The following is a 22,053-nucleotide window of genomic DNA, read 5'->3' on the forward strand; positions in this document are numbered from 1 at the left end:
GTGAGGACAAAGGACAAATTGTTGACTGCCAGAGAAAGCAGGGCTATTTCTGAAAATGTGATTGTTCCCTGTGTTGACTTCACCTGATCAACACAATCCAAGTGAAATATTTTAACAAAATAGTCCCTAAAAACCACCTTGCAAATGGAGTTTGGAAAGTTTTGATTCTCAGCCTGATTAAACATCAAATCCCTTAATGGGTGAGCTGCTAATCATGCCCTTCCTTTACATGCACGGTGATTCATGATCCTGTCTAATGACATTCCAAGACCGCTTATCTTTCTCTGGTAGTGAAGATATAGACTCAAATTTCACCGATATGTTTATATAACTGCAGATGCTCAAACCTGGAAGAACAGGATTTTAGAAGAATGAATAGAAACAAAATGTAAACAAAATTTAGTCCAGAGCAGGCTAAGATACCACATAATCCACATTCAGAACTTGGTTCCACTAGTAGGGAGTTGTGTGGTCACATAACCTCATACAGTCTCAACTTCCCCACTGATAAAATAAGAAGAGAGAGAGCACCCAGTTCACAGAGTTTCTGAAAAGATTCTCTGGTGGGTCCAGTGGTTAGGACTCCAGGCTTTCACTGCAGTGGCCTGGATTCAGTTTCTGGTCCAGGAACCAAGATCTTGCAAGCTGCACGGTGTAGCCAAAGGAAAAAAGAGTAAATCATGGACAGCACTTAGCCCTGCATCCAGCTCATTGCAGATGGTGGTGTGCTCCACCCACACACTCAGCGCAAATCCCCTGAGTGGTCCCTGACTCCGTCTTCTCCCACAGCCTTTACCCAATCCTCCGGGAAACCGTCTAGTCACTTCTTATCATCCCACCTTGACTCACTGTCTCATCTTAGATGGGGCCCCCACCTCCTCTGCCTTGATTCCTCCAGTCACTGTGACTGGTCTCCCGGCTTCCACCCCGTTCTCCCAAGTCAGTTCCCAACACAGCAGCCAGAGTGATCCTCTGAAACTCAAGTCAGATCATGTCAGTCTTCTGCTCCAAGCCCTGCAAAGCTTCCTTGCCTCACTCAGGGTAAAGGTCAGAGGCCAACAAAGCCCTCGAAGGCCTGCTCCCTGGTTACCATCCCCACCTCTTTTCATTCCTTCTCATGCTTCTCTGTTCAGGCTCCTCAGTCCTTCCGTTGCCCCCCCGGGAACATGGTGGGCAGGCCAGGGGGGGCTTTGCCCTGGACGCTCCCTCTGCCTGGCACAGTCTTCCCCACATATCAGCAAGTCTTACTCCTTACTGCCTGCAAGTTTTTCTCAAATGTTAATTTCTCCTAAGACCTACTCTGACCATCCTTGCTTTAGTCGTGTTCGACTCTTGTGCGACCCCACAGACGGCAGCCCACCAGGCTCTCCTGTCCACAGGATTCTCTAGGCAAGAATATTGGAGTAGGTTGCCATTTCCTTCTTTGTAATTTGCATGATAAATACTAAAAGCCTCTAATAGTCCTTGGCACATAGCTGGTACCCAATGCTAACCTTTGAATAAATGAATGTAGGTGTTCAATCAGTGTTAGCTGATTTTTTTCTCTTTTTATTTACTTATTTATTTGGTTGTGCCAGGCCTTAGTTGCAGCATAGAGAATCTTTTAAGTTGCAGCACACGGGATCTAGTTTCTCAACCCGAGATCAAACCTGGGCCCCCTGCAATGGGAGTGCAGAGTCTCAGCCACTGGGTCACCAGGGAAGTCCCTGATTTGTTTCTTTTTTGGAAGCAAAACATTGAGATATTATTGGGTAGAATATCTAATATGTATTCCCCAATTCAAAATATTTTCTTTCACTCAGTCCTTATTAAAAGAGGGCTTATTGTTGTTCTCTCAAATACCTGATTGCCTCAAAATATTGAAATCATCATCAACCTCTATTTTCATTCTTTTCCAATTCCTATCTTTCATGGATAACCAAGCCACAGATTTTCATGTCTATGATTATCACGTGAGAAGTTTATATAATGATGTTTATATAAATATGAGCCATAATTGTACAGAAAAGGCCTAGGAATCAATATTTTAAGCAGTTTCTCAGGTAATTCTGATGAAGGCCGCTGGAGGATTAACCTTCAGAAACATTGTCTTACATTTTGTTTGCTCTCCTCTATATAGTTGGAGCTGCCATCACACACAACCCAAGCCTTCAGGGTTTCCTGGCTTATCCACTAGCGTCATCTGCACCCCGGTTTTCTCCCTGCCTTTGTCTCTCACTCACCTCTAGCTACCCCTGCACTGGGCTATTTGTCATGTCCTTTCTCTGAGCAAGAACCCAAAATGGTGCCTCCACTGACAACTTGAAAAGTCTGGACTTACTTCCAAGGATTCAAAATCTTAAAAAGTGAAAGCCTCCTCTTTGTCCCTCCTTGTGCCCACTTTTTATCCAACACAGCCACTGTTCTAGTTCAGATGGTTCCCTTTTGAGTCCTACATTTTAAAAAAAGTGTCATACCGATCTACCCACTTCCTCTAAATTTAGCCAAGCCATTCTTCAAGGCCGGCTTGACATCCCACCCCATTAATTCATTTGCTAGTCAATTTGGCAGTGTCCAGTAGGTTCCAGGCACTGTGCAGGGAGGATGGTCCCTTCCATCCAGGCCCACCAATCTGCTGGGAGAGATAAGACATGAACACAGGTAGCCCCAAGTTAGCTGCCAGCCAGTGAGTTATTGATACAGTATTATTTGCTGTTGGATCCCGAAGGCTTGGCACATAGAAGGTACTCAGTGATACTTGTTAAGCTTGAATGAACTAAGCATAAGTACTTTGGGAAGTTAGGTTTCCAGTTGAGGGAACTAGGAAATACTCAATAAGAGTTTCCAATTTGAGATTGGTCTTGCTCAGGATACCATATTGATATGAGGGGGTAAAGACATTCCAGAGAATTTTGAAAAGTTAGGAAAAGTCATATGAGGTAGGCAGAAGGAGCTTCTTTCTGAGGAGAGGAGAACACTGTGTTAGTAGGTGAGAAGCTGGAAAGGAGGCTGTGAATCTGATTATGGAAGGATCTTAAATTGAGGCTCAGAACTCTGGATTTTATCCAGTAGATGGTGAAGATCCATAGTAGGCTGAGGGGTGATGCTAAAGTGACTTTTCAGATGAGTAAACACTTAGTTTGGACTAGAGTGAGAAGAGACTGAATGAGGGGAACTGGTTTCTTAGACTGATTATGGTGGTTCACACACACATTTAAAAAAAAAAAAAAAACCTAAGTAGAAGTGTCTAGCATGGGTTTGGATGGTAGGAATAGAAAGCCTGCTTTCTTTTCTTCTTTTATTTTTGAATGACTATCTGTAATTCAGAAAACAAAGATCATGGCATCTGGTCCCATCACTTCATGGGAAATAGATGGGGAAACAGTGGAAACAGTGTCAGACTTTATTTTTCTGGGCTCCAAGATCACTGCAGATGGTGACTGCAGCCATGAAATTAAAAGACGCTTACTCTTTGGAAGGAAAGTTATGACCAACCTAGATAGCATATTCAAAAGCAGAGACATTACTTTGCCAACAAAGGTCCGTCCAGTCAGGGCTATGGTTTTTCCTGTGGTCATGTATGGATGTGAGAGTTGGACTGTGAAGAAGGCTGAGTGCCGAAGAATTGATGCTTTTGAACTGTGGTGTTGGAGAAGACTCTTGAGAGTCCCTTGGACTGCAAGGAGATCCAACCAGTTCATTCTGAAGATCAGCCCTGGGATTTCTTTGGAAGGAATGATGCTAAAGCTGAAACTCCAGTACTTTGGCCACCTGATGCAAAGAGTTGACTCATTGGAAAAGACTCTGATGCTGGGAGGGATTGGGGGCAAGAGGAGAAGGGGACGACAGAGGATGAGATGGCTGGATGGCATCACTGACTCGATGGATGTGAGTCTCAGTGAACTCCGGGAGTTGGTGATGGACAGGGAGGCCTGGCGTGCTGCGATTCATGGGGTCGCAAAGAGTCGGACACGACTGATCGACTGATCTGATCTTATCTGATCTGTAATCCAAGTCACCTGGCTGGGCTTTACCAGCACAGTCACAGGGCTTCTTTGATAAAATGAGACAATGGGTGGAGAAGGTGCTTTGGAAAGGGATAGTTTTGTGCAGACATAAGGGAAAATCATACCAGGGAAAGGGTAACTGGGAGAAAGACCTGACCAGATGGTAGGAGATGGGAGGTGTGGAGGGAAAGCAGCAGGAGTGCCCAGGAACATGAGAGGCTGGGGAACTTAGTGGCTAAATGTCCAGATTCTGGAACTCAAATCATTGCATTGCCTCTTAATAGCTGTGGGGTCTGGGAACGTTACTTGACTTTTTGCGTCGATTTCCTAATCTGTTCAATGGGAATAGAAACAATAGAGTAGTTCTCAATAAGACATGGAAATTGCTTAGCCCCATGGCAAGCACATAGTAGGTGCTGAATAAGGGTTAACTATTATTAACAACACCAACTTCGTTGACTTCCAGAAGTCTCTCCACCCCATGGGGAGACCTCTCTTAGGTCTTGCAGCCCAGACCACATATCTAGTCACTGGATTACACTGGTCTGGTCTAGTGCTCAACCGGTATAGTGAATGAATATAGATTTCTTTCCAGCCATGGGTACCAGGCTCTGCATGTCTGTATGGTCGCAGAAGCTTAGACTTGTCTAGTTTAAATGGACAGCTGTGAATCTCCTCAGACCTGACAGCATCACAGCCTTTGTCCTTGGGTGTGTTTACAGAACATGGTTGAAAGAAAGAGGTGGCAGCTGACAGAGATACTCATGGTGCAAAAATCTATCAAAGGGACCACTTTGGAAGATATTTCTTATTTGTTTGGTCAAAGCAATGGTTAGACCAAAGTTATTGTACTTAACCAGAAAGAGTTAGGAAAAACAAGACTGCTTTTTTTGTGTGGCTACTGCTGCTGCTAAGTCACTTCAGTCGTGTCCGACTCTGTGCGACCCCATAGACGGCAGCCCACCAGGCTCCCCCGTCCCTGGGATTCTCCAGGCAAGAACACTGGAGTGGTTGCCATTTCCTTCTCCAATGCATGAAAGTGAAAAGTGAAAGTGAAGTCACTCAGTCATGTCTGACTCTTAGCAACCCCATGGACCGTAGCCTACCAGGCTCCTCCGTCCATGGGATTTTCCAGGCAAGAGTACTGGAGCGGGGTCTTTTTGTTGAGCAACAGATAAATAGCTCATCCTTTACCCAAGCTACCTTTAAAAGACAAATGCAAAATGTAAAATTAATTAAATAATATTAATTAAAAACCCAGCCAACAGAAAAATCTATGTTGAAGATGAAAATAGAAAAAATTTTTAAAAAGCAAAAAAGGGAGAAACAATTGTAAAAAGGCAAACTCAGGAGATATTAGAAAACATCCAGTTAAAACTAAGAAGCATGATTGAATTTACATGTAAAGTTTAATTAAATAAAATGCCTCCAGATAAACTACAGAATAGATAAAGACATGTAATAAAATACATTGACAAAAAGTTGGAATAGCTGATGAAAACACTTATTTGATGAAAAGTAATAGTTAACAGACCAGCTATACACTGCAAGGTAAGAAAGTCATTTCCCAACTTGGCTGAACAACAGAATCACTGGGATTGATAAAAATTCAGATTCCCAGGTCCCACTCTGCTGAGCTTGTGTGTCAGTGGGATTGGAGTGGGGCCTGGAAGCTGCTGTCTGATGCCAGACCATGATCTCTGCTGGGAGGTTATTTCTCTCTCCCTGTTCTGAACACTCAGGTTCTAACATGGCTCATGCATCTCAGTTTATTCCAAGGGGGATGGCAGAGGACCCAGAGAAAACCTGTGGAAGAGACTGTCTAAGAGAAGCTCCATGCCGGGCACACCTGCGGAGCAGAGAGATGGTGAGTCAGAGCCAGATGGTGGCCTGGGTGGCTTGGCCCTGCAGGGCAGAGGATGCAGAGAAGCCCGGAAGACCCCCTGGGGATGGGATGGGTAGTCCCCAACCTGCAGGGCAGGCTGCTCTCCCCTGGAAATAAAGACACTCCATTTTTACTTCTGCTTAACAAGCTAGGAATGCACTCAGATCTTTATCTCATTTCATGGTTCTTACACATTAAAGACTCACTTACGGGTCTCTATTTCAGGGGCTCTTACATATCGGGATATACCATAGTCGCCCCCAAGATCTTGTTGAACATGCAAAACCACAGACCCCAGTCCCAGACGTGGTGTGTGCTCCAGGGGTCCACTTCCCCGGAGATTCGAATGATGGAGGCTGGGTGAGGACCACACTTGGAGAAGCGCAGCTCTGTGCTGCTGGGGAGTCCAACCTGCTGAGGGCCCTCGGTCAGCAGCCGGCCCTGGGAACTTTTATCAGTCTGGTTGCCTCTCTAATCATTCCTGGGTAAAGAGGAGATAATAAAAATTGCAGCTCATCAAGTGGCTATTCAGTACCTGGACCTTCATGCATACTTGGTTCATTCATTTCCTTAGAGGCAGGTACTGTTATCAGCATCCGCGTTTTGCAGACAAGCAGAGTGGGAGGTTACCTGCCCACACAGGCCACACAGCTACCGAGACGAGAAGCAAACCCAGAGTCCGCTGGGCGCTCTGAGACCCTCCCCTACCTGCTCCTAGGCAAGTGGAGGCACCAGCAAGGTGTTCCCAAGCAAAGTACTCGGGAGAGGTGAAGGGGAGGAGAAAGCTGATGGGAGAGAGTCCCACACTGTCCCGAAGATGTACAGCCTGGGGCGGGGCAGGGCACAGTGCCCCGGAGGAAAGCACAGCGCATGCGTCTATTGTGCAAGGGCTTTTTTTTTTTTTTCCCCCTCTGGTACCTTCGGCTCCACGCTGGCGATGACTCAGTGCAAAGCATCCTAGAGTCAAGAAATATTTAAGCTAAAATAGTAAGGAGCCCTGAGCTTACAGCTTCTGTCTTCTTAGATGTAGATGTTCTTGCCAGTGGGGATGGGAGGATCGAATGGGAAGTGATTTTGAAAAGAACAAAGCAAAGCCAGATGTTCCCCACGAGGCCAGCCAAAGTCAAGTGGATGACCCCAGCCATAGCTGAGGACCCTATAGCAACCTGATGGAGGACCCCGGGAGCTATCAGGATGTGCTGTGGTTCCAGTTCGGTCCCTGTTTCCTCCTCCTTGGTAAAATGGGGACAGTAATCCGCGATCAGGAAGTCCTGAGATGTCCGCTGCAAAGGGCTTAGCCCCGTGCCAGGAACCCGGATGGCACCTGATGAACAGTAGTTTCTGTCTGCTGATGACGGGGGTGAGGGAGATGTTGGCTCCGGTCACCAACGCTTTGGCGGGGACTGGGGGACTGCCTTTCTCCCAAAGACTGGCTCGCTGTGCAACTCGTGGAAGGTTAGGGAAGGTGCGCTGGCCGCATCGAGGTGTATTTTGAAGGCGTGTGGTGCACGGTGTGTGACGACCTGTGGGGCGAGAGTGACGCGCAGGTGGTGTGCCGGCGCTGGGCTGCGGGGCGGCCGTCTCGGCCCCCGGAGGGGCCCGCTTCGGCCGGGGCGCCGGCCCCATTCTTCTGGACCAGGGGCGGTGTTCTGGGGTGGAGTCGTGCTTGGTGCAATGCTCCCACGCCGGCTGGCTCATTCTCAACTGTGCGCCCGGGGAAGACGCCGGCGTCATCTGCTCCGGTAAATGGCCCTCTTTCCCGAGAGTTGATGTTTCATTTTTTCCCAGTCGCTTCCTCAGTTTCTCCTTGACTCACCTTGTTGTTCAGTCGCTCAGTCGTGTCCGACTCTTAGTGACCCCATGGACTGCAGCAGGTCAGGCTCCCTTCCCTGTCTTTCACCATCTCCTAGAGTTTGCTCAAACTCATGTGGGTTGAATTAGTGATGCCATCCAGCCGTCTCATCCTCTGTCATCCCCTTCTCCTCCTGCCTTCAATCTTTCCCAGCATCAGGGTGTTTTCCAGTAAGTCGGCTCTTCAGGTGGCCAAAGTATTGAAGCTTCAGTTAGACAAACTAACTCCACACCCAACCTTCTTGTGTCTGTTTGAGAAGCCAACGGTGATCATTCTAGGAAAGACTACTAGGTTTGAAGTGAAAAGACTTAGTCTAGTTGCAGTAATTGCAGATCCCAGCGAAAAATGATTATGTGCATCTTTTTACAAAAATTATTAAGAATTTCAAGAGCCAAGTGCCCATTCATGGATGCTGGGTGGGCAACCCAGAAGTGGACACAGTGTCCGTCTCCTGTGGAATTGACTATTCCATGACTTCCAGAGTATTCCATGACTTCCAGACTATTCTATGTGCCAGCTTCTGTCACAAACGAGTGGGCTCACTTCTCTTGGTAATGACTGAGACTAGACCTGCCCTTCAGGAACCTTTCCCGCTGAAGGTGGCTCTGGCCTGAGAGTAGAATAAGGGGATGGAGGAGGATTTTGATCCATTAAACCATCATTCCCAACCGTCTCATCACCTCCACCTCCCTGCCCAGGGTAAAGGCAGTTCTGATCCCTCCAAACTCCTGGACCCCTGGCACCCACTTCATGGTCAAACCAGGCCTGTCACTCCCAAGACCTTTCCTGTACAGGAAGAATCGGCTTTGTCGTGTCTGGGTGCTCCAGGGGGCTTGGACCGGTGATAGGAGGAGTCTGCTAGTCTATTCTACAGCATGTCCTCAAGGCCAAGCACCTAGGTTGGTGGTGGGGGGTAGTGCTGCATACAGAGAGGGGCTGAGAGTAGCCCAGTTAGCAAATCATTGAAGTCGCTTACTTGGGGGGAATTGAAAACCACATTTCAAGTAGGATTTTGAACAGTTATTCTCAACCAGGGGTGATTTTGTCCCCCAGGGGATATTTGGCAGTGTCTGGAGACATTTTTGATTGTCACAAGGGGGCACTGCTAGCATCTTATGGGTGGGGGCCAGGGATGTTGCTCAACATCCTGCAGTTCTCAGAACAGCCCCCTTCCCCCCGCCCCAGAGAATGTTCCAGAACAAAGTGTCATTAATGCTAAAGTTAAGAAACCTTGCTTTAGAACCAGGCATGTACCATTGAATTTGTTCATTTTAATAAGGACTTATTAATTGATATTCATTGGTGGTAAATAATTAATCATTGTTTTACTAACAAAGCAGATTTATCTACAGCTCTGTCTTCAAATGTCAGCCTCAGTCCAGTTATTTTTCCAATAATTTCCTCTGATTCTCTCACTATGGAGTAAAGTTGATTAAGTTTCCTCTGTCATTTTTCTGGGGAGAGGAATAATCTCTTTCCAGTATGATATGTTGACAGACCGACTGAATATTTATTGTAATCTTAGCCTGCCGCTTTTCCCAAGCCCTCAAAGCCCAAGTGCTTTGAGTCTCTTGAACGGTTTTGCCTGAGAGCCTGCCTCAAGCTGTCAATCCCGACATGACTCGTTAATCCGGACATAACCCGTTTTCTAGACACCTTCTAGGGCTTTCTAGACACTGTCCAGTCACTATCTCTCGCCATCCTTACCAACTCAGGAGGGCTTGTTTTATGATCTCTGTTTTACAAATAAAGAAACTGAGGTTCAGGGGCAAGGTTAAGTCAAGGTCATGTTCCTCAACCAAAGTCACATGGCAAATATTCAGGCCTCTGGACTCCACATCAGGTATTCAGTCCCCTTCACCACATATACCTGCATTCTGGAAAAAATTGCCCTGAGCCTAAACAGAATTGGCAAATGTGTGGAGCTGTCTTTGTTGCTTTGCTGCTAACCTCACCCTTCTCCCCTACCTCATGTGCCCCCAATCTCCCCTCTCCCCCCACCAAACACACACACAGTCACACGCCCTACAGTCTGGCCAGCTCCCCAGCCGCCCTCATTTATTAAAACCAGAGTCTCCAGACCCACCTTCCCCTGTCTTTGCAACTCACTCTACCGTTTCCCTTTTCTTGAAGTGCTCTTCCCGCCGGGGATGTTGGAAGAAGGTCAGTGTATGTTAATTGGAGAAATGAGTGATTGACTGGTGGGTGGGTGAAGGGACCAGTTTGAATGGAGTAACCAGTTCCCGTGTTTCTCAAACAAATGATCCCGAAAGCGTGGCCCAGAGTTGCCTGTCCAGAGCAGACTCTCTTTGAGATCCTATTATCTTAAAAAGTCACCTGGAGTTGTACTTCCCAGTCATAACAAAACCACATTTATCGTGGTATAAAAACAGTGCTTTGAATATGTGACATTTGGTAACATTAAGATGCACCTCTTTAGCCTGCAAGTGTCTCCAACCCCAATCTCAGGTTGAGAAACAGAAAAACCAATCCTAGTTGAATGTGTTGTGTTATGCCTGAGTATGAAGTTCGGGGCTTCCCTGATAGCTCAGTTGGTAAAGAGTCTGCCTGCAATGGAGGAGACCCCAGTTCGATTCCTGGGTCGGGAAGATCCGCTGGAGAAGGGATAGGCTACCCACTCCAGTATTCTTAGGCTTCCCTTGTGGCTCACCTGCTAAAGAATCTGCCTGCAATGTGGGAGACCTGGTTTGGGAGACCTCGGTTCAATTCCTGGGTTGGGAAGGTATCCTGGAGAAGGGAAAGGCTACCCACTCCAGTATTCTGGCCTGGAGAATTCCATGGACTGTGTAGTCCATGGGGTCGCAAAGAGTCAGACACGAGTGAGTGACTTTCATTTTCACTTTCTTTTTTTCATGAAGTTTGGATTAAGATGTTTGTATTTCAGCAACTACTGAAATAGTCAGAAGGCCTTTCCTTCCAATATTCCTTTTTGGAGAAACTGTATAAAAGACTAATTCCAGGCTGAACTGCTTCACTGGAGTCTTAACAGTGGGATGATAGCTGAACCGTCCAGCAAGTGCAGGACATTCCAGAATCTTAACTGTCTCTGCTAGACCCAAGTTACAATCAGCTTTCTTTTCTTTCTCACAGATGATGAATACGAAACTTCAGGAGCTTTTGGTGAGAAACATACCTTAGTATATCTTTAACAGAGCACCCCAAGCGCCCCATCCTCTGATGATATTTGCCAGCATAACCCACTGCAGGAGGTGGGGGAGGGGCCGAAAACAAATAGTGAATTTAACCGAAAGGACTAAGTAAGGGAAAGAAAAGAAGCGGTCGATCCCTGGCCTTGAACCATGCATAAAACATTTTCTCCCCTTACTGTTTTGTTCTTGTTGCCTAGATGCATTTTAGAAAATTATGGAGAGAGGCTATGGATATGATTTAATCATCATTCAAAGATATAATTAAACTAAAATCAGACACAAAAATCCTGACTTCAGCTGCCCCAGTAATGCCTGTGGCTTTGTGGGTGCTCATCATATCTTACGGAAAAACCCAAACGAACTTTTTGGCCAACCCGATACTACCAGTTTCTAGAAAGAACCTACCAGATATACGCCTGGAATCACGCTTTTAGCTTAACGTCTACTCCACGGGGCTATCATCGCATACGTACAATGCTCACCAAGAAACTTGGGTGGACTGTTTTTCAATGACAGCAATGATATCCCGTTTCTTCCTCTTTGCTCTTAGATGCTGAGATGCTGACACCATTTCCCGTGGGTGAGTCAAGGTTTTGTAACTCCTCATTTGATGTGATTTGGTGGGTTGTGCGCTTTTAAATGGTGAGTAGGTCCCAACCTTACAAGTACTACCAAACAGAATGATTGCATCTGGGGATTTCTATGCATTCTCATCACTCATAACCTCTGCCTTTTCTCAATGCATCAAGGAAGGCTCTGCCTCTACTCCATCCCTCTTTATCTACTTAACTCCGTCCTTCTCTTCCTCTAAGCCTCAGGTCCATCATCCCTCCTTAGAAAAGATATCCTGGAACCCCTACCCCTTATGCTCTCAAAAGATTATGAACATCTCCACTTTTGCTTCTTAGCACCTTGCAGAATTGTAAGTTTAAACTTAATGTTGGATCAATGGGGCTGCCTCCTCTAGTCTCCTCAAACTAAACTCTAAACTTTGGGCTGGGAAAGACCAGGTCTGGTCTGTGAATCATAGTAGCCACAGGGCCATCTACTGGGATCCAGCATGTGTTCAATAAGTCTTTATTGAACAGCTCAACAAACGGGTTAATGCAGAAAGTGTCCCTTCTCCTAACATGCAATGTTTTTTTTTTGGAAGACTGGCTGCAGTTGCAGCTGGTGAATGGGGCAGGCAGATGTTCTGGAGGTGGGGAGGTTTTCTACCACGGCCAGTGGGGCAGGGTCTGTGATGACCACTGGGACACACATGAAGCCGAGGTGGTATGCCAGCAACTGAGTTGTGGGCATGCCCTGGCAGCCCTGGTGAAGGTCCACTTGGGGGCAGGGGAAAGCCAGTTTCTGCTGGATGGTGTGGACTGTACAGGAAGAGAGAGTTTTCTGGGACAGTGTCCCCATGCCGACTGGTACATCCGTAACTGCAGTCCTGGAGAAGACGCCAGTGTCATCTGCTCAGGTAACAGTCACCTCTCCCGCCAAGGATGCACATCCCATCATCCAGACAGCATCTCCACTAATCCCATCAGCAGAGCTTGCACTTGTGTGCAGTATTGTTGGAAGTGTGTGTGTGCATGTGTTTGTGCGTGTGTTTTGGTTTTTTATCGTATATTTTTTCTTTCTCTTTTTCCCCTCTTTGATTTGCCTTTGTTTTGTTCTATTAGTTGGGTTTTTGGTTTAGAGTGCCATAAAATCATGTGTGTAGACAATCTATGACCACTTGTAGGAGCCCAAAGTCAAGAGGCAGTTGTCAGGTGAGGCATTCAACTTGAGCGCAGGAATTTTCTAGCAAATAGATGTTGAAATGGATTTTAAACAGAGAAATATAATGGAAGGTACTGGGGTTTCCGTTACAAGGACTGGATTCCAAAGTGACTGTGGAAAAACACCGGAAGTCAGCAGTGACATAATCATTCACTGAGTGCGTTCTATTTCCACAGAGCACGGTGGGGAGCTAAAAGATAAGCTTTTCCCACTAAAAAGTATGCAGTCAAATGAAGGTGTAGAAACCAGGAGTTTAGGAAATTAGAATAGCGCTGAGTTTTGTTCTACTGACTGTCAGTCCAGGCCATGTATTGCTAATCACAAGTGTTTGACCAGTTAGTAATTGTCTTGATTGTTTTAGCCCGGGGTTTCTCAGCCTCAGCACAATGGATGTTTGGGGCCACATAATTCTCTGTGATGAGGGCTGCCCTGCACATTGTAGGATGTTTAACAGTGTCCTGATGACTACCCACTGAAGGACCACCCCTCAAACTGTGGCAACCAACAATGTCTTCAGACATTATCCAGTGTCTGCGGGGTGGGGGTAGGGGAAGTTGCCACTGATTGAGAACCAGTGGTCCAGACAAACAAATGAATTTCCACCAAACATGTGACTGATACTTACACAACCAACCCTGAAGTCACAAAGGTGTGTACCAAAGGAAACAAAGGAAATCATCTAGCGGATCTAGAGCAAATAACTGGGTTATTTGCTAAAAATCCCAGTTGTATTCAACCAGAATGACTGTATCCATGACAATGTAAAAGTTTCTAAAGTCCATTCAGGCAGCTCAAATATTGGTGGAAGTGTGTGTGTGTGTGTGTGTGTGTTTGTGCGTGTGTGTGTTTTGCTCTTTGTCGTACATGTTTTGTTTCTTTCTTTTCCCTTTGATTTGCCTCTGTTTTGTTCTATTAGGTGGGTTTTGGGTTTAGAGTGCCGTAAAAGCAGACAATTCTGTAGAGCCACTGGTTCCACCTGTTTCGTGTGTGTCAGGACCATCTGCCTCCTATTTGGAGACATTGCAGAGTCTCCGGGAGGAACTAGCATGACCACGATTCTGTAGGATGTGTTACTAGACACACTGGGCTAGTATGTGTCCGTGTGTCTGATGGTTAATTAAAGTCATCTGAACTAAGGCAGGGAGCATCAGCATTTTTATTTCCGGGAATCATAGTCTTTCATTTTAAAATTCATTTTGAATTGAAGCCTCTCTAGAAACAATATCCCTTTTCCTAAAAGCAATCTTTTCTTTCTCCATATATTAACAGAGACTGAAAATTTAAAGCCAGCATGGGGTAAATGCATGTTTTTGTTTTATTGACTTGACATTTTTCATTCTATGAACCACCCAGGAAGGTAATAGGTAGATCATAAAGTAAACCGTAGAATAAACAATGGGATGGATCAGATTGCCATTTTTTCTATCATTATTTGCTGTTTCCACTTTCCTGAGCCATTGACATGATCCCACCTGTAAGTTTTCATTTACAAAATATGCAGTATGCTCAGCTGGTAAAGAATCTGTCTGCAATGTGGAAGACCTGGGTTCAATCCCTGGGTTGGGAAGATCCCCTGGAGAAGGGAAAGGCTACCAGCTCCAGTATTCTGGCCTAGAGAATTCCATGGAGTGTATAGTCCACGGGGTCGCAAACGGTCAGACACGACTGAGCAACTTTCATTTCACTTCACTTCACTTCACTTCTCTCTGCCCAGTTTGGCTCATCAGTTCCAACCAAAAAAAAAAAAAAACCCTTTAACTTTTAAGTCAAAAGGAAAATTTGCATCAAGTAAGTTGAAACTGCTATTGGGCCACTTTCATCCCTCCATAAGAGTTAGCTTCATTTTCTTTTCAATCATAAGGGTTTTAAGTTATCAACTAGTATTAATATTTTCTTTTTGCCAATGGAGTTGCTACTAAAAGCCTTATTGCTAACACCGTATTAAGGGAAAGTCTTGGTAAATCTTCGTGTAGCTTATGCAGCTGTTCAACCTATGTTCATTCCCACTATGTGGGCTCAGAATGAATATTTTACATCTTAACAGCCACTGAAGTCTTGACTCCTCTCCTTGAAAAGAATGCTAATGAGTCACTGCCATTGCCACAAGGTAGAAAGTCTTTTCACGTTGAATTTGCAATATTAGTCCTTATTTGATGCAAAATTTCCTTTTGACTTAAAACTAAAAGCTTTTCTGGTTGGAAATGATGAGCCAAACTGGGGAGGGAAAACATACTACATATGTTGGACATGAATCATCCATTTATTGATGGACTAGGACACTGCTGGGAGAAGGCAATGGCAACCCACTCCATACTCTTGCCTGGAAAATCCCATGGATGGAGGAGCCTGGTAGGCTGCAGTCCACAGGGTCGCTAAGAGTTGAACACGACTTCATGCATTGAAGAAGGAAATAGCTACCCACTCCAGTGTTTTTGCCTTGAGAATCCCAGGGACCGGGGAGTCTGGTGGGCTGCCGTCTATGGGGTCGCACAGCGTCGGACACGACTGAAGCGACTTAGCATTAGCATTAGCATTAGGACACTGCTGAGTCTTGCATCGTGCAACTGGTAAACTCAGTGGGAACGTGTTGAAGACAGGCGTGTATTACCCAGCTGAGCTGTGGGTTGAGGGAAAGACCATGGGTTTAGCAGTAGAATCTCCATGTTTGAGTTCCACTCTGCATTTTTGGGCTTCCCTGGCAGCTCAGATGGTAAAGAATCTTCCTGCAGTGCAGGAGTCCCAGGTTCAATACCTGGGTCGGGAAGATCCCCTGGAGAAGGGAATGGCTACACATTCCAGTATTCTTACCTGGAGAATCCCATGGACAGAGGAGCCTAGTGGGCTGCATACAGTTCATGGGGCTGCAAAAGAGTCAGACACGACTGAGCAACTAACACTTTCACTGCCATTTATTTAGTGTAGCTTTGGGCAAGCCATTTTTTTACGGGGATTAAAACATCTCTCTCTTTTCTTTTTTAATAAAGAGGACTAAAACATCTGCTTCACTGTGCTCCATTTGGGTTAAATGAGATCATGTACATGGAATGATAAGAGCAAACTTTATTGAGTGTCAGTGACACTTGGGGCATAGTTCTAGGTCTTGGCGTGCAGAGTTATTATTTAATTCTCTAGTTCGTTCATGATAACTAGCCCGCTCTCAGGGGGTGAGCATTCTTTGGAGCCAATATCACAGGTTGAAGCTACTACCTTTAGAGTCTCTTCCTCAAATCAATCAAATCAGCAAATATTTCTGAGAGTCTATTATGTCCAAGGGGCTGTATTTCAGCAGGAGTTCACTATGTTTCACATGTGGTATTTTTGACCTGTCACATCATCGATTTGTTAAAAATGATTAAGTAGGTGAGGTAGAAGTTATTTGATTTAATTGAACATTAAATATTTTCATTTATTTGTACCCAATAGGTGATGGAAATTCAGAAACTGTACTGTCAGGTAAGAGAACATTTTTGTGCTCTTTCCTGGGACATTTCTGATTGCTTGTCAAAATACAGGAGAAAAATAAATGAAAGAGTTGCTGTTGAGTTATTTTGCTGAGTGATTCATTATGTGTGCTGTGCTTAGTTGCTCAGGCATGTCCAAATCTTTGAGGCCCCATGCACTGCAGCCCGCCATTGATCCTCTGTCCTTGGGGATTCTCCAGGCAAGAATACTGGAGTGGGTTGCCATGCTGTCCTCCAGGGGATCTTCCCAACCCAGGGATCAAACCCAGGTCTTCCACATTTCAGGCAGATTCTTTACCAACTGAGCCACCAGGAAAGCCCAAGAATACTGGAGTGGGTGGCCTATCCCTTCTCCAGGGGATCTTCTCAACCCAGGACTCAAACCAGGGCTTCCTGCACTGCAGGTGAATTCTTTACCAGCGGAGCTACCAGGGAAGCCCAATTCATTATAACCTGCCCTTTATAATGTAGCTTGTATGGGGTGATTTTCAGAGTGTTGCTCCAGCTGATTCTTAAAAAAAAAGAGAGAGAGATAACAATGTCATTGTTTTAAACAAATACTAGAAACTATTTTGAACATCAAAATTTTGTAATTATTTTTTTAATTTAATTTTATTTTTTAACTTTACAATATTGTATTGGTTTTGGCATACATCAACATGAATCCGCCACAGGTATACACGTGTTCCCCATCCTGAACCCTCCTCCCTCCTCCCTCCCTGTACCATCCCTCTGGGTCGTCCCAGTGCACCAGCCCCAAGCATCCAGTATTGTGCATCGAACCTGGACTGGCGACTCATTTCATATATGATATTATACATGTTTCAATGCCATTCTCCCAAATCATCCCACCCTCTCCCTCTCCCACAGAGTCCAAAAGACTGTTCTATACATCAGTGTCTCTTTTGCTGTCTCGTATACAGGGTTATTGTTACCGTCTTTCTAAATTCCATATATATGCATTAGTATACTGTATTGGTGTTTTTCTTTCTGGCTTACTTCACTCTGTATAATAGGCTCCAGTTTCATCCACCTCATTAGAACTGATTCAAATGTATTCTTTTTAATGGCTGAATAATACTCCATTGTGTATATGTACCACAGCTTTCTTATCCATTCATCTGCTGATGGACATCTAGGTTGCTTCCATGTCCTGGCTATTATAAACAGTGCTGCGATGAACATTGGGGTACACGTGTCTCTTTTTTTAATCTTCATCTTCGCAACTTCTCAGAGTTTTCAAAATCCCTTAATTTTCATAAATGATACATTTCAGTTTTTCTTTGGAGGAAGCATCATTTGATCACATGTAATATTTGCTTATTGTATGAGTTGCTGCCTTAAAAGATTGCCATAAACTTAGTGGCTTAAACAACACACATTTACTATCTTACAGTTCTGAAGGACAAAAACAGGTCTTAGTGAGTTAAAACCCAAGGCTACACCAGGCATTGTTCGTTCCAGAGGCTCTAGAAGCGGAGATCCATTTCCTTGCCTTTTCCAATTTCTAGAGGCCACCTGAATTCTTTGGCTCATGGCCTCCTGCCCATCTTCAAAGCCAGCAATGGGAAGAAGATTAAGACCCCAAACATATCATTATTGTAAAAAAACAAAAAACAAAAAACTGAGCACCCAAGCTTGGCCATCAAGCGTGAGACAGAGAGAGAGCAAGGGGCTGGTTAAATCTCACAGGGCTGAGGACCGGTGGCTGAGAGGTGGTCTAGCATCTGTCAGTCCCACTCTGTAAAGAGTGGGAGGAAAAGGCAGGATTGTGTTATGTGGGGGCCGTGGCGGTGGGTCTGTGTGTCAATGAATGAGAACGGGAGGTTCCTAAAGAGTCACCTCATATCTTTAAAATTTACGAAATAAATCAGAACATCTGGCCTGATGTCTAGGAAGTGGCCAACCTGGAAAGGTTTCACTGTTTCCCTGAGTCACTTGAAGAGGGGACGCGTCTTCCTGGTCATGGTGTGTGCAGTCACCACACAGGTCATTTTATCTTTGCATGGTGCGAGTCCATGCTCTCTTCCTTCTCCATCATCTGTGAGGCTGCCATGTCAGTTACACCATCAAATGATTCACGCCCTGAGGATGCTGATGTGATCTTCAGTGAGCCCTCGGACCTGCGTTCCATGTGGCTCTGTGGGGCTGAAACCCGCTGTGCATGTCAGATACACCCTGGATCTTTGGTACCCTAGGAAGAATGTAATACTGCTTCATCAGCATTCTTATATGGATGGCATGTTGAAATGATCAAAATTTGGATGTATTGGGTTAAGTAAGGTACATTACTGAAATTAATTTCACCTGTTCCTCTTTACTTTTTAAAATGTGGCTGCCAGAACATTTTAAATTGCCCAGGTGACTCATGCGCTGTGCCTGGTGGACAGCACTTCCTTCCTCCACGTCAGTCCCTGTGTTAACTGCCCCACATGTATTTTCTTATCTGATCCTCCTGACAGTCAAATAAGAAAACTTCCGTAATCTCCCTTCTCTCAACAGGGAAACTCATACTCAAATAGGTTAAATATTATCCCCAAAGGCAGTGGAATGATAACACAGGCAATCTGACTTCAGAGCTTAGAGATTAATCTCTGAACTATTTTTTTCTCCCTAAACCACATTCAAATCCTATTAACTACTAAAAACACTGACTAGGCATGCGGCCTATTCAGAGATTCTGAGATGAGGAAAGTGAAGAGTAGAGAGAAGGGACCTCACCAGTCCCCCACCCCAGACCGGCAGCTGCCATCCCTCCTCTGGACTCACAGTTCTCTGTCCTCACTTAGCTCTACTCCTTTCCTGTACAGTTGTGTGTCCATTCATCTCTCCAATGACGTCATCAGCTTCCGGGAGCAGAATCCGTATCTTTCTCATCTTTGACATTGTCCCCAGCCAAACACACACACACACACACACACACACACACAGGGTCTCAAGAATAGCATCTGCTGTTTGATAGGCATTCAGTGCTCATTAAATGAATACATAACTAAATGCTTGAATAGTGAATACTGCTCCACCGATCCCAGTTTACAAATGTGCATTCACTTCCAAGTGTTTACAAAAGAAAAGGTGGGCCCAGTCAGTTCTTCCATCTCCTGTCTAAGTGGCTCAGATTTCTTCTGAAATTGGAGGAGCATGGCCCAGGCTCTTGGCAGGATGGTGCTCAGTGCCAGCTGCTGGTCTCTGGGTTTGGAGCGCCCTCTCCTGCCCCCCAGCTGTGGGACCCTCACCGGGTTTCTCTCCCCCTTGGTGCTTCAGTTTCTGTTCTGAAACATGGGCTGATGACTGTGTGTTTCAAGGAGCGTTTGTGAGCGTTAAGTCAGTGAGTTCGTGTTAAGAGCCTGGTGCCCAGTCAGGCACCATGAGCCTGGGTTTCTGGGCCTTGAGGTGTGTCCAGTGCGATAGTATCTCTCTAGAAGAGGAGATTCTGCCCCGTGGTACTCAGCTGGGTCAAGAGCATGCAGCAGGTCTGCTCTTTGCTAATGGCCTCAGCCATTGTGTCATCACAAGTCCTCCCCCCAGCACTTGGCCGCCTCCAACTTGCTTTCTATCTCTACGGATGTGCTTCATCTGATTAGTTCCTATAAGTGAAATCATACAACGTGTGGTATATGAAATCATACAACATGTGCCTTTGGTGTCTAGCACAGTGTTTTCAAGGCTGATGGTTCCTTTTTAAATGTTCTGTATTGAATGAACTTGTCCACAGCTAATTGAATTCTTCTCCTGGAAATGTGAAGCAGGTGAATAAAGTCCTTCTCTTTCTGTGCTGTGTTTAGTCACTCAGTCGTGTCCGATTCTTTGTGACCCCGTGGACTGTAGCCTTCCAGGATCCTCTGTCCATGGGATTTCCCAGACAAGAATACTGGAGTGGGTTGCCATGCCCTCCTCCAGGGGATCTTCCCAACCCAGGAATCGAACCTGCATTGCAGGTGGACTCTTCACCATCTGAACCACCAGGGAAGCCCCCTTGTCTTCCTGTTTGGTATTAAATGTCAGGAGTCATTTCTCTTATACTGTTGCTTTCCCAGCAGCTCTCTCAACTTCTGCCATCCCGGAAGATGTGAACTACCCAGCTGTATCCTCAGGTAGGTCAGTGAACTGTGAGGTAAAGCAATGAAGATGGGTGTGGTACGTTGTTACATGCCACTTCAGCATTTTAAGCCCAGAGGAAGGATGAGTTGTAGGTCAGGGCCGGGGACAACTCACTGCCAAGGGCTCTATATGCAACGTGGTGCCCAGTGTCACCTTCGGAACCAGATTTTAAGCTCCAGAGGACAAGGGTTTTATCTGCCTTTCTCATCACTGTATCTGCAGCACTTGTCACAGTGGTTGGCACATTAGAGGCACCCAGGGAAAGTTCATTGGATCAGTAAATGAATGTGTAAGCCCTGCATGGGTTTCCCAGGTGGCATGGTGGGAAAGATTTCACCTGCCAGTACAGGAGACACAAGAGATGCAGGTTGGATCCCTGGGTCAGGAAGATCCTCTGGAGTAGGAAATGGAAACCCTCTCCAGTATTCTTGCCTGGAAAATTCCACAGACGGAGGAGCCTGGCAGGCTACAGTCTGTGGGGTTGCAAAGGGTCAGACATGATTCATCGACTGGGCACGTGAGCCCTGCATGTGTGGATGGGCTGTCTGGCCCTGCTGGGGTAGCTCTGGTCTTAGTTAAGAACAGTCCTTCTAGACGGTGCATAGTGGCGGCAAGTCCCTCTGCTCAAGAGACCCAGGCATCACTCTGGAAAATGCTGGTAGCCCCCTGTTGGTGCTCACATCCCTCCTCAGAAAGAAGTGCTAGGATTTCACATGTGAGCAAACTAATGAAGCCAAATTCCAGCAAATATTTTTGTTTTTCCATCTCAGCAGATAATGAAGAGTTACCAACTGACATACCAGGTATGGCAATGATTTCATCACTGGATCTACAGATACACAGCCTTACCGTGCAGATGGGTGGTACCTGGATGGTCATGTCATCAGATTACACAGTGTCTTCCGAGGGGTCAACGATCAAATCTGCCTGGATACTATGATTCTTAGAACTTTTGCCCGATTGTTCCATGATTGTTTTATTACTGCTGAGCATCCTTATGCAGAAAGGGGACAAGGCTTTGGTGGGGGGGGTGGGCGGCAGGCAGCAGAACACATTTACAAGCTTTCTAACAGCAGCCTGAAGGTCACCCCAGCCTCATTAGAAACAGGTCATTTGTTATGACATGTGGCCAGCCCAGAGGTTCTGGTAGTGCTGTGGCATAGCTGGCAGCTGTTCACCAGCTGCTGGTTGAGTCCTTTTCCAAAGTGCTCTTGTGTCTGGTCTCAGAAAGAGATGCTTCGGTCCTAATCACCGTTTCCCTGCTGTTCTAGTTCTACCTGTGGTCGACTCACCAGCACAAAGTCGAAGAGCCAGTTTTCCTTGGCCCAGCCCATCAGGTCAGAACCTTCCTGGCAGGATGTACCACTGCTCTCGTGAAACCCTGGGGGGATTATCAGAGCCCAGGAAGGACCCTACGGAGTTGCACGCTCAGAGGCCTCAGAGGAGCTCAGGGCAAGACCATAGTAAGACAAGAAGGGTCACGGCCTCCAGGACTGGGGTCGGTCAGCTAAGCCTCCGTCATGGTTTCAGCACTGGATCATCCTTCTTTCCAGAGAAACATTTTAAAGTTCAGAATACACAGAGAAACAAGAAGTCAACAACCACATTGATGTCCCCTTTACCTGGACATGACTGATGCTTACATTTTATTATACTGATGTTTCAGTCTTATCAAAAAATAAAGCATTATAAAAATTATAAAGATAAATTTGAAGGTTCCCCAAATTCCCCAACTCCAGGCTCTGCTCTCTCCTTCCTCAGAGAAGCACTGACCTGAATTCTGTGTTTATAGTTCATTTTTAACATTTTATGAATAGGAATCATG

At 45.7% G+C, this 22,053-nt stretch overlaps 1 protein-coding gene across 1 annotated transcript in view; it reads left to right on the forward strand.

The window, feature by feature from the left end:
- Positions 1-18,145: 18,145 nt before the first annotated feature.
- Positions 18,146-22,053, forward strand: part of LOC109579033 (scavenger receptor cysteine-rich domain-containing protein DMBT1-like) — an 89,891-nt gene continuing 85,983 nt past the window's right edge. The window contains exons 1-2 of the mRNA XM_070780464.1: positions 18,146-18,293; positions 20,165-20,221. Of these exons, the coding sequence (XP_070636565.1) occupies positions 18,146-18,293; positions 20,165-20,221 (205 nt within the window). The remainder of the gene's footprint in view (positions 18,294-20,164; positions 20,222-22,053) is intronic.

The sequence above is a fragment of the Bos indicus genome, chromosome 26 (genome assembly GCF_029378745.1).
Source record: "Bos indicus isolate NIAB-ARS_2022 breed Sahiwal x Tharparkar chromosome 26, NIAB-ARS_B.indTharparkar_mat_pri_1.0, whole genome shotgun sequence".
Taxonomy (NCBI): domain Eukaryota; kingdom Metazoa; phylum Chordata; class Mammalia; order Artiodactyla; family Bovidae; genus Bos; species Bos indicus.